The sequence below is a fragment of the Phacochoerus africanus genome, chromosome 10, assembly GCF_016906955.1.
Source record: "Phacochoerus africanus isolate WHEZ1 chromosome 10, ROS_Pafr_v1, whole genome shotgun sequence".
In the NCBI taxonomy this organism is placed as follows: domain Eukaryota; kingdom Metazoa; phylum Chordata; class Mammalia; order Artiodactyla; family Suidae; genus Phacochoerus; species Phacochoerus africanus.
The window spans coordinates 67,297,065-67,308,775 of NC_062553.1; the positions used below are offsets into that span (position 1 = coordinate 67,297,065).

Sequence of the window (11,711 nt, forward strand, 5' to 3'; positions counted from 1 at the left end):
TGGGGCTCAGCAACCTGTTTCAATGAGTCCTCCCAGTGAGTCTCACACACCCTAAAGTTTGAGGATCACTGATCTAATACATCTTCACATTTTTCTCTGATGTGTTGCCTAGGCAGGGAGAAGAGTCAAAAGACAACACAGAATACCAACTGGTAATTGAATGCTACAAAATCTACACTAAGTGATATACATACATTATGGCATGGGTTATTATTTTTATAACAGTTACTTTTTTATGAGATAGTTCTTTTTATCCTCATTTTTCAAACATTATATCGATGAACTTGCCCATAGTGACTTACCAGTTAGCCATGGATTTACCTACTATACTACACTGCCACCCCAAATCCTGTCTTAGTATCCTTGCCATACTCAATCATCATTGTCTGGGAGCAGCCCATGGACCTCACACAAACACAAAGACAAAGGAGAGGTTTCTTTCACAGCTGTCTTATCTACTGTGATTCCTTATGTATCCTTTCTAAATTGTCCAATTAAATATATAAATAAAACTAACAGGAGGCTTTAATTATTCTTCAGTAACTCTCACTTAAGAGTCACAAGCTACTGTGGATTCACATTGAGTTAACGCTTAATAAAGCACTTAGATTGGTGCCCAGCACATAGTGTAAGTGCTAAATTGTTATTAATATGATAATCTTAGAGTTCAACTGAACTTCTGAAAGAAGGAAAACCTCTGGGACTTTAAGTTTGCAGCTGGCATATAATGAGGCAATAATGCTGGCCTAGGGCTCTCTCCTACAAGAATCTGCAACATAGTACCAAAAACTTTTTCTATTGGGTATGTAGAGAAACTAAGGTAAAGATGGGAAGAGAGTAAAAAAGCTTCTTCAGAAACAGTCTCCCCCTAAAAGTTCTCAACACAAAGGGAAAAAAATTGTAACTATATAAGTGGATGGACGTTAACTTATTGTGTTGATCACTTCACAATACATAAATATATGAAGTCATTCTGCTGTACACCTTAAAACTTATACAAAGTTGTATGTCAGTTATATCTCAATAAAACTGGGGAGAAAGTCTTCCATAAATTCTCATAACACTTTGGAACCTATTTTCTTGCTTTATGAGCAGTTCTGCTAAGTGATTGTAATTATGTATACATTTTATCTCCTCAGCTAAACTGCACTCAAATTCATTCATTCAACAAATATTTCACCAGCCCCTTCACATGCCAGACACCCTTCCCAGTACCAGGGACACATCATGGGCAAAACTAAAATGGCTGTGCTTATGGAGCTTATGCACTTGATGAGGGAGGCCAGCCATAAACACGATGTAAAAGTAATTACAGTCTTCTAGAGAACACTAAGTATGTGGGGGTTCTTTAAAAACCTCGAGGAAATGGGGGTGGCATTTTTTAAGTGGTCAGGATGAGCTGCATGAAGAAGATTATTACTGAAATGGACTGGGGTCCAGTTGGGCAGAGTTCTAGGAAGGGATGGTAATGGGGACTCTCTTGAGGGCACCTACCAAAGCTTAATCACCAAAAGTCTAGCAGAGTTACTTGTATGTGGTGAATACTCAGTAACGGTTTACTGATTAAACAAAGCTCAAGGTCTTGGCTAAAACCACATACCAGATTGAAGATGGTCAAGAATGATTTGTCTTTAGCATATCAAAACTATGATTTCTACTGAAGCACCAGAGTGTCGGAGCCTTATTCCTAAAAGAAAACACTGAATAATCAGTATGAACACAGTGGAAGTTATTACAAATGACTATTACCATTTGGGGGAAAAAAAAGAAAACAGAACAATATCTCCTCAAGAAACTTACTTTCACTAATCAGCCTTCCATTATTTTAAATCTCCAGTCAGCACTTACTTTCCAAGGTACCCTTAGATATGTTTCTCAATTGGCCTTGGCTTTCTTCCAAAGAAGTTTTATGTACCATGATAAACACTGTATTTGTCTCCTTTTTTTGGTCTTTTTAGGGCCACACCAGCAGCATATCGAAGTTCCCAGGCTAGGGATTCAATCAGAGCTATAGCTGCCGGCCTACACCACAGCCACAGCCACAGCAACGTGGGGTCCTAGCCATGTATGTGACCTACACCACAGCTCAAGGCAATGCCAGATCCTTAACCCACTGAGCGAGGACAGGGATCAAACCTGTGTCCTCATGGATGCTAGTCGGGTTTGTTAACCACTGAGCCAGGACAGGAACTCCACCACTGTATTTGTCAGGAAGGACTTTGCCTTTTTATTTAATTTTAGGTATAAAATGACAGAACTAGCCCAAATATGTATATGTTTGAATTCAGTGGTTAATGCATAATTACACTCTACTTACAAACTGTTTCTGAGCAATAAATTATATTTCAACTTACATACAGCAATGTTAACACAAGTAAACTTTTTCCAATAAATTATTTCACACAGGTATATGCTCATGAATCTATTTAATTGTTCAAACTGTGCTAGAGAACACATATTTTGGTATACATAATTTGTTAGAGTAAGTTACAACAGAGATGATTTCCAATGGGGATTTCTTACACTATCCTGATTATCAAATAAAAATTGTTTTAAAAAAATCTGTATCATTTTCTCCGAAATATGTTATGGCAAAATATATCCTTCAAATATACATTTAATTATGTCACTTTTGGATAATTGGCTTCATAAATATTAGAGATCCCATTTTAAATAATTTTATGAATCTTTCTAAAACATGTTTTCCAATTATTCTTCTTCTAATGAAGACAAATATATTGACTTATATTTACATATAAATTTTCTCTACACAGTGATACTTTTTAAAAGAGATTAATATGGAATATGCAAAAGCTCAGGCTCTCCAGGGCAAAGCCAAAAAAAAAAAAAGAAAGGAAAAATTACTCTGAGTTTTATTTTCTCCCTTTGCCTGTTTTTTTAAATGTAGTAATTTACCTTTAAAATAACAATGTTATTATTTCAATCATTGGGCAGAGAGAAGGAATGAGTTTTACATTATCCCCCTAAAAAAAAAAAATCATAGTTTCAAATTCATTGGTAGTAAACTGATTAACTACCTGAATGGAAATGGAGAGCCTTTCAAGATAAGGAGTTGTGCAGCCTGCAAGGATTAAATTAGTCAGGATAGCAGGACTCCGGGGTCAAGGCTGTTTGCACCATTTTGGTCTGTCCATCATAGGTAAATGGGACCGTGTTTGTGTAGCACTTGTTTCTGTCATAAGCATAGCAGGTCTCAATGTCGTCATCACATAAATTGCTCTGGGTGGCAGTAACGATTTGATTATCCAGCTCCACTTCTGTAAGATCACATTTCTTACAGCTGAAAAACAAATATACACTTAGACAATCCGCATCAAATGTTGTGTCAGAATCTAAGTGACTACTTCTATCCAAAATCAACTGGTGCTAACAAAGGGTGACTCCTTTCAGACTTCAGCTGCTCTATAATACAGAATTATTTATGTAATTTTTCAATCTTTAGTTGAAATAAGCAATATAATTAATAATAGCTTATATGACTGTGTACATCATACAACGTCTACTCTGTTAGGTTTATTCCCAACTGTAAACTAGGATTAAATGAGTTACTTATAGTGACAAAGAAGGAAGGGTTTTTTTTTTAATTTTTATGTTGGATTCTATAATTTCCAAAGAAATACCCACATGTTAATGTCTGAAATCCAACTATTGAACTATAAAGACAAACCAGCCCTTTCTATACCAATGGCAGTGATTTCTTCTTTAGAATAAATTTATAGCTAACATTTAATTGTGATAAAGTTTTAAGAATTTATGATATCTAATAATTAACATAGGAATTAATATATTCAAAAGTTCAAAATGTATTGGTAAATGTTTATACCCCAATATGTTTTCAAAACATTCTTACTAACAAATTTAATTATAAGTGATTGACTTCAATATCTACATTAGTATGAAGGAAAATTTCTTACAGGTCAGACAAATGGTACACAAAATTGGTTCTCAGTGGTGAGGTAGGATCAGAGATATTCTCCCTGTTGTTCAGAGGAACACTAAAAAAAAAGAGAGAAGGAAAAAAGAAAAACGATGAAACTAACAAATATTGCTATTTTTGGTAATGGATACATTGCTATATTAAGCATTGCTTACTATTAATATTAACTACATTAATAGCAATACTTACTATTTCATTTGGACGTTTAGGAAATTTAGCACTCTATAAGCACTCTTTAGTAATACTTCTATTCAAAGTTCACAGTAATTGCTAAATTTTAAACATGTTACTTCAAAATACATCTCACAGCAACTCCTCTGTCAACTATCTTTGATTACCTGGCAAATCCCTGCTTTTCCATTAAAAAGAAGCTCAAGTTTTACTTTATCTATGATGATCACCTTGATCCCACCCACACCTATCAATAAACTCCTTCCTCTGTAGCGTCATTAAAGTTCGTATGCCTTTTTTAACCAAAGCCACATCAGGGTTGCTTATCTACAGGGTTGATTCTAGACTCTATAAATTCCTTGAGGCAAGAACATTTATGTATTCCTAGTGCCTTGCTATATGGGTGGCATATAGGATATGCTCAATGTAAAATGAATAGACATATATTAATATCTACATTTTAGAAATGCAGTAATTATAAATCAGGGGCATAAAGCTGGAACTACATGCAATCCAGACCTCTTGATTTGGAGATGTTCCATGAAAAACTAGATAACACATCAATTCATTTAGGTGATTTCATTAACTTTCACATTTTTTCATCTATGTCATCGCTACTTTTCATTTGCACCCCTCTCTACCAAAAGATACAGAGAAAAACTTGTGTTTTCTAACTTTGCATTTGGCAACACCATCCACGTAGATATTTAAGCCAGGCACTTGGCTACCATGCCGCAGTCTTCCCTGTCATGAATATGAATACCTAGTCCATCTCACAGTTCAGTTGATTCTAATTCTTTGAATCTGTGAAATCCAACCACTTAATTCAGGACACCATAGTTTCTCTCCAAGATTATAGCAATACCTTCTTTCAGTCTTGACCCTTCCAACATATTAGCCACATTATTGCCAAAATGATCTTTCCAAAATACAAGCCTGATTTCCTTCTCTACTTAAAACCTACATTGTCTCACCACAGAAAACAGGGTGTCATTAAAATGGCTTAGATGGCACTACATGATAGACCTCTATCATCCCAGCTTCATCTCTCACCATGCTGCACTTTTTAATACCATGGGCCAGCTGAAAAAGAGACTGCTTACAATTCCACACGCTTACCTTGCTTTTCTCCAAAGCTTAACAATAACAAAAACTGTGACAGTTCTAACATTTACTAAGTACTAAGTGTGCCTGGGACTGTGCTAAGCATGTTAACATGATGAACTCATGATCCTTTTCCTAGAATGATCTGCCTTACCTATCAACCCTGCCGTTTTCCACACATATTTGCCCAACTAACTCCAGTTCAGCCAGCTAACAGCCACCATCCACTACCACATCCATCACTTACTCCAAATACCCCTTTCCTGACACCCACCTCCCCCAAAGACTGGAATGGAGGTCCCTCCTTCATGCTCCTATAACATCTTATGCCAGCTGCTGTCATAGCATTTGCAATACTGTATTGTAATTGCCCTTCCAATTATTTAAAGTTTCCTACTAGACTGTAAATTCTTTGATGGCATGGACTGTGTTTTGTATAAATATTGTATCCCCAGCTCCAATCCTCAGTGGCTTTCATAAGCACTCAATAAATATTTGTCGGAGTTCCTGTCATGGCTCAGCAGTAACGAACCCAACTAGCATCCATGAGGACGCAGGTTCGATCCCTGACCTCGCTCAGTGGGTTAAGGATCTGGCATTGCCCTGAGCTGTGGTGTGGGTCATAGATGCAGCACAGATCCCATGTTGCTGTGTTGCTGTGGTGTAGGCCTGCAGCTGAAGCTCCAATTCGATCCCTAGCCCAGGAACTTCCATATGCCATGGGTATGGCCTTAAAAAGACGAAAAAAAAAAAAAAAAAACTTTGTCAAATGAATGAATGAATGGATTTATTCCTTATTACATTACAAAATCTCTAGTAACATCAGAAAATGCTTTAAGTAACGAGAAAAGAAGGGGGAATAAATATGTATGAGTGTTTCACTGTGTTTATACACTACTATATTTAATCCTCCCAACCCTAAGTATATATGTATACATACATATTTACATAATTTTTCCTTTTTTTCAGTTTAGGAAACAGGCTCAAATTATTAAGTAACTTGCCCTAAGTCACATCATTAGTAAGTATGAAGCTGAAAATAATGCCATAATGACACAGCAATGATAATAGAAGTCTCAAAAATAAGATTAGGGAAGCATCAATACCCATCAGAGAAATGGCATGAAGTAACTGAATTACCTGATTTCAATAAAAAATATATCATAAAAAGAATTATGTCTCAGAAGAAAAAAATGAATTAGAGAATTCTAGAGTACCATTTTTAAATCTGCCCCCTGGAGATTTAAACATAAGATAGTCATTCCTCTTCAACATGGTTTAGGCACCAGTGTGATGAATGCCATCACACGAAGTTACATGCTTCTCCAATTATTCTATGCCTAACAGGGAGCTACGTTATATGGACTTTGAGTGGTCAAAGAAAATTTGCTAGAGGAAGTGATGTCTAAGCTAAGATGTGCAGGTTGAGGAGTCAGCCAGGCTAAGAGGGTTGGGAGAAGGAGTTCTTCAAGCAGAGGAACTAGCATATGCAAAAAAGAGAAGAGGAAGAAAGCACTGTGAGTGTGAGGAAATAAAGCACTGCAGTGTTGCTGGATTTTCAAACATAAGGTTAAAAAAAAAAAGTGGTACTAGAAGAGCTTAAGACTTACATTGAGTGCTATAGGTTAGGCTGAGACGTGTAATTCATCCTACTAACAAACAATGTTGGGGGAACCACCAAAGGGATTTTAGGAAGAAAATGTGCCAGGAACTACACAGTCTTTAAAAGGAATAGATCTTCCCAATTTATCTTTACAGTAACCCTATAAGATACACATTACTTTTCTATTAGTATGTAAAGATGAGAAAGTTGAAGTTTAGAGTGGAAAAGTAACTAGCATACCAGAGCACATAGCTATTAAGTGACACAGCGAAACAAATTCTCAAATATATTATACTTCTACCATTGATTAAATGGGGTTGAATGCTTTGTTCTATTCCAATAAGGGGTTCTTGCTTTGGGGAGGAGGGGACTATTCCAGGCAGAAGTGGTTCACAAGGAAGACATTAATGACTGCATACAACAGGAATCTCATTTCTGAAATACTATTAGCATTTTTTCACTTGAATATGACTCTCACAGCTTATAACTTAGACTATGTGTAAAATGAAATGAATATCTGAAGTCCAATATTCAATTTAGTCGATTTGATTAATTTACCTTACCTCACCTTTAGACAGTTGAGTACAAGGTGAAATACTCTGTATCCACATGTGGTACAAAACAAAGCTTTTAGTGTTATCTGGAGTTTCAATTTGAACTGATCAAGGGCAACTAAAAGTTCTGATTCAAACTGAAATAACTCCATATAAATAGGGCATGTTGATGACTAGATCCAATCTTCAGTTATTATTTGATCTAGCTGGCTACCTTTAGGTTGTCTGGAAAACTTTATTCCTGCTCGTAATTTCTACATACTTAGTCAAGCCCATTAACCAGATTGAATGTGTAAGGTGCTACACATCAAAAAGAGGATTACAGATACAGGTACAACCAATCACTTGTACCAGAAATTATCTCTGCTCACAACATGAAAAAATGAAATGTGAAACAGCACGCACATAATTCTGATGTTTCTCTCCACAATGTCTTGACTAGGGTCTTCGGCAGAGCGGATGATCCTGGAAGTAATCCGGACACACTTACATTTGTTATCAACAAGGACGGTACTTTCTTCTTCATCTTGGGCTTGAAAATAAAACAGGTCAAGAAGAGAGGGAAATGAAAGTCTGTCTTTATACTTTGTATTGAGTTAATTTATCTTTTATGTTTTATGTTTGACCGGTTTCAGCATTCTCCACTATTCTCTTTCCTAATCTAAAATAGCTAAGTGGAACCTCATAGAGTAGTGAAGGAAATTCAAATGAACTCCAAAAGGAATTTTCTGTTTCTTTGGACCAGTGTGTGGAAACCTGAGCTGAAAGAATTCTGGTTTTAATCTAATGCTTTTAATAGCAGTACAATGCTCTGCATGATGGAGCTTTGTAAAAATCAGCACCAAATGCCAAAATGATAGAGAAAACAAAAATCTAGGCTGGATCTCTCCCAAACCAAAGCAATTCATTCAAAAGTAAACAAAAAATAACATTAACCTTTATAAACCCAGTTTGAAGTGCCACATCCTTCCTAAACTCCCATGTACATATTTTTTCCTTAGACTGAATAAGAATATGCCTGTTTTCCCCAAGATAACTTTATTTTGTAAGACTTTAAATATTCTCCACTATAATTTTCCTAAACTTAAATATATTCTTCTTTTGAATAATAACAATCAGATTATCATAGTATAATCATTTAATCCAGTAAAATAACAAGCGCTATATTTATTAATATTTCTTATAAGAATTATTTTTAAAGATACAGTTTATCTAACTAAAAAGTGCTATAAGTTTGCTAGAACAATTTAGAAAATTTGTGAGGTACAAATTTTATTTAATAGAATATGCATGTATATAGAAAAAATAATAATAAATAATAATATAATATAATTATATTGTAATAATAATAATATAATAAAAAATAAATGAATGAGTAAATACGCAAATGACTAGACTTAGATCAGTTAACAGATACTTGAAGAGTTAACAATAAAAAGCTTTAATAGTGTTAACTAGACAATAATAATGATGTTAAGCATCTTTTCAATTCCTATAATTCTAGCTAAGTGACCTCTCAAATTTCCTTCCATCAAGCCTCAATTAAAAAAATAAAGACTTAGCACATGAATTCAAGTTATAAAGGTTAAGTGGTAAGGATACATAATTATAACTGGAACTCTAATTATTCCAGAGATGATCCCAGAGCAGAGAGGACTTAATTGCAGAATTTCAGTTTTAATGATAATAATCATTATAAAAACATTTTAATATCATTGTTATTGTACTTATAATTGTTTGAAGTACTTTAAAATGCATTATTATGCCATTATTCATAATTTCTTAATAAATCTTCTGATAAAAGTCTATTGGATATTGGAGAAGAAACATTACAAAGCCAGTTTAAAATAATGATATAATTATTAACATTTCAAAAAGAGTTCAAGATGACTTAAATTGTGTTCTCTTCCCTACTCCTGTATTCATGACTCTTAAATGTTTTTCTCAGTAAAGTACAAATGAGCATGAAATGCATGACCAAAATATAGATTGAGTATGTGACTTGACTATTAAGTCTTAAATAGAAAATATCTGTATTTTATTTATGGTATATATTATATTTTCTTGCCAGAAACCTAGGGGAAATAAACATCATTACTGCTATTACATAAAAATATTATGCAACCCTATACGCCTACCAGAAAATGTACAAATACTTTCAACTCACCAAGAGTTACAAAGATTCTAACATTGACAGGTACTATTTTTCCTAATAAACCTGTTATCATAGACTGTGCCCTACCTTATTCCAAAAGCAGCTGAGACATAGTAGTTGCTTAATAAACATTTATTTAATTTAATTAATCAGTTCAAACAAATAAGAAAATAGACTTAACAACATATACTAGATATGAACATAATAAGTTTACTAACAGGTGAGGCAGGCAGAATAGGATACTAGTTAGGAGTGTGGACTATAGCAGCAGATGTCCTGGGTTCTACCTACCACACGCTTGTTGTGTGACCTTAGGTAAGTTATTTCAGCTCTCTCAATTTCAACAGGTTCAACCATATGTCAGAAATAATAATAATACCTAACCTCAAATGGTTATTATGAAAATTAAATGGAGCAGTATACATAAAGCATAATGCCTAGAATATAGTATGTACTCAATAAATGATAGTTCTGTTATACATATATAGCTATATATGTTTTACACATATTTATAGATATATAAGCATGTTCATAAACATATTTTATATATATATAGTACATATATTGTACATGGTTTACTACTACTATCTTTATGTTTTAAACATTATTAAAATTCATTATTATTAATGCTAAATTAGTATAAAATATATGTAAAATGACTATTCTTAATTATATCATACTCTGTTTTGAAATAAGAATAAGCCTCCAGGAGTTCCCGTCGTGGCGCAGTGGTTAACGAATCCGACCAGGAACCATGAGGTTGCAGGTTCGATCCCTGGCCTTGCTCAGTGGGTTAAGGATCCGGCATTGCCGTGGGCTGTGGTGTAGGTCACAGACGTGGCTTGGATCCCGCGTTGCTGTGGCTCTGGCGTAGGCCAGTGGCTATAGCTCCGATTGGACCCCTAGCCTGGGAACCTCCATATGCCGCGGGAGCGGCCCAAGAAATGGCAAAAAGACAAAATAAATAAATAAATAAATAAATAAAATTCCCTCTACACCCCATCTTAAAAAAAAAAAAGAATAAGCCCCCAACAAAATAAATAAATAAATAAATAAGCTCAGTGAGTGTTAGAACAATCCAGCCAAATTATATCACTTCTAATTCAAAGGCCCTTCTAGATGAAAATAAATTAAACACTGTGCTTCTATATTCAGAAAATAATTCATTTGCTACTGCAGTTGAAAAGGTAATAACTGAAATTCAGCCATTAAGTTATATGAAATTTGTACATTAAACATTGTTAAAGGTTTATAATAAATCTGCAGGCTCAGATCCAGGAAAGCTGGTAGAACTAATACCAGTCTCTTTGGGGAAATAAAATCCTATTGCACTCTAACCTGCATTTACTGTAATTATTACCTCATTTATCCAGATCATAAATTTGAGACATTCAAGGAGAGGATTACTGATTTTCAAGATTCAGTATGGTTATTTGTATAATTATAGCTATCGATAACTTATCCAGAAATATCTATTTCCTTATTCTCTAGCCTCTAATAGGCAATAAATACGAGAAGAGAAAAAAGAATAAAAATAATTACAATGCTAGTCTTGTCCATGTAAAGATCACTACCCATACAAAGTTTACAGCATGTTAGAAAGAAGTAGACAGCTAGATGGCCAACCAGAGCACAAACATAAATGTTTAAATCTGAAGAACAAATCCGTGTTCTATTTTTCCCTTTATCTGGGTTTATTTTCAAAATACCACATACCTGTCACAAAAACAGCCTCAACAAAAATGACCAGGACTCCCCAAAAGAGCAAAGAGTTCTTCATCTTGACTTCACTTCTTTTGAAAAACTGGAGCTAAAGAGTCAGAGTTAAGGTGTGTGATCTATGAGGACTGTGCAAATGACGGTGCTTCTGCTTTCTTAAAATAACACTCCAGACAGCCAACAAATTAAAAACAATCACCACTGCGGTTGAAGTCTGAAATTTAAATGCTGTACTGAAAAGAAATGTATGGCTCATATTTACGTATTTTCTTCCAAAATATCCCCCAAAGCCATGTTTTGGTGCAATCACTTTTTATTTTACGGTTATTCTATGGAATTAAATCAGGAGGCCAATAATAATTTCAAGGAAGGTTTCCATTAGGAATGTTTAAATAGGGAGTCTCAACATTATTATCTAGATAATAAAGTTTTTAAATTAAATCAAAT

General features: G+C 34.5%; 1 protein-coding gene across 1 annotated transcript; it reads right to left on the reverse strand.

Annotated features, from left to right (window-relative positions):
• Positions 1-2,409: 2,409 nt before the first annotated feature.
• JCHAIN (joining chain of multimeric IgA and IgM) lies at positions 2,410-11,485 on the reverse strand. The gene is made up of 4 exons (XM_047799207.1): positions 11,262-11,485; positions 7,796-7,922; positions 3,936-4,016; positions 2,410-3,301 (listed from the first exon to the last, which is right to left on the reverse strand). The coding sequence occupies exons 1-4, from the start codon at positions 11,323-11,325 to the stop codon at positions 3,097-3,099; spliced, it is 477 nt and encodes a 158-aa protein (XP_047655163.1). The 5' UTR covers positions 11,326-11,485; the 3' UTR covers positions 2,410-3,096.
• Between the last annotated feature and the right edge of the window lie 226 nt (positions 11,486-11,711).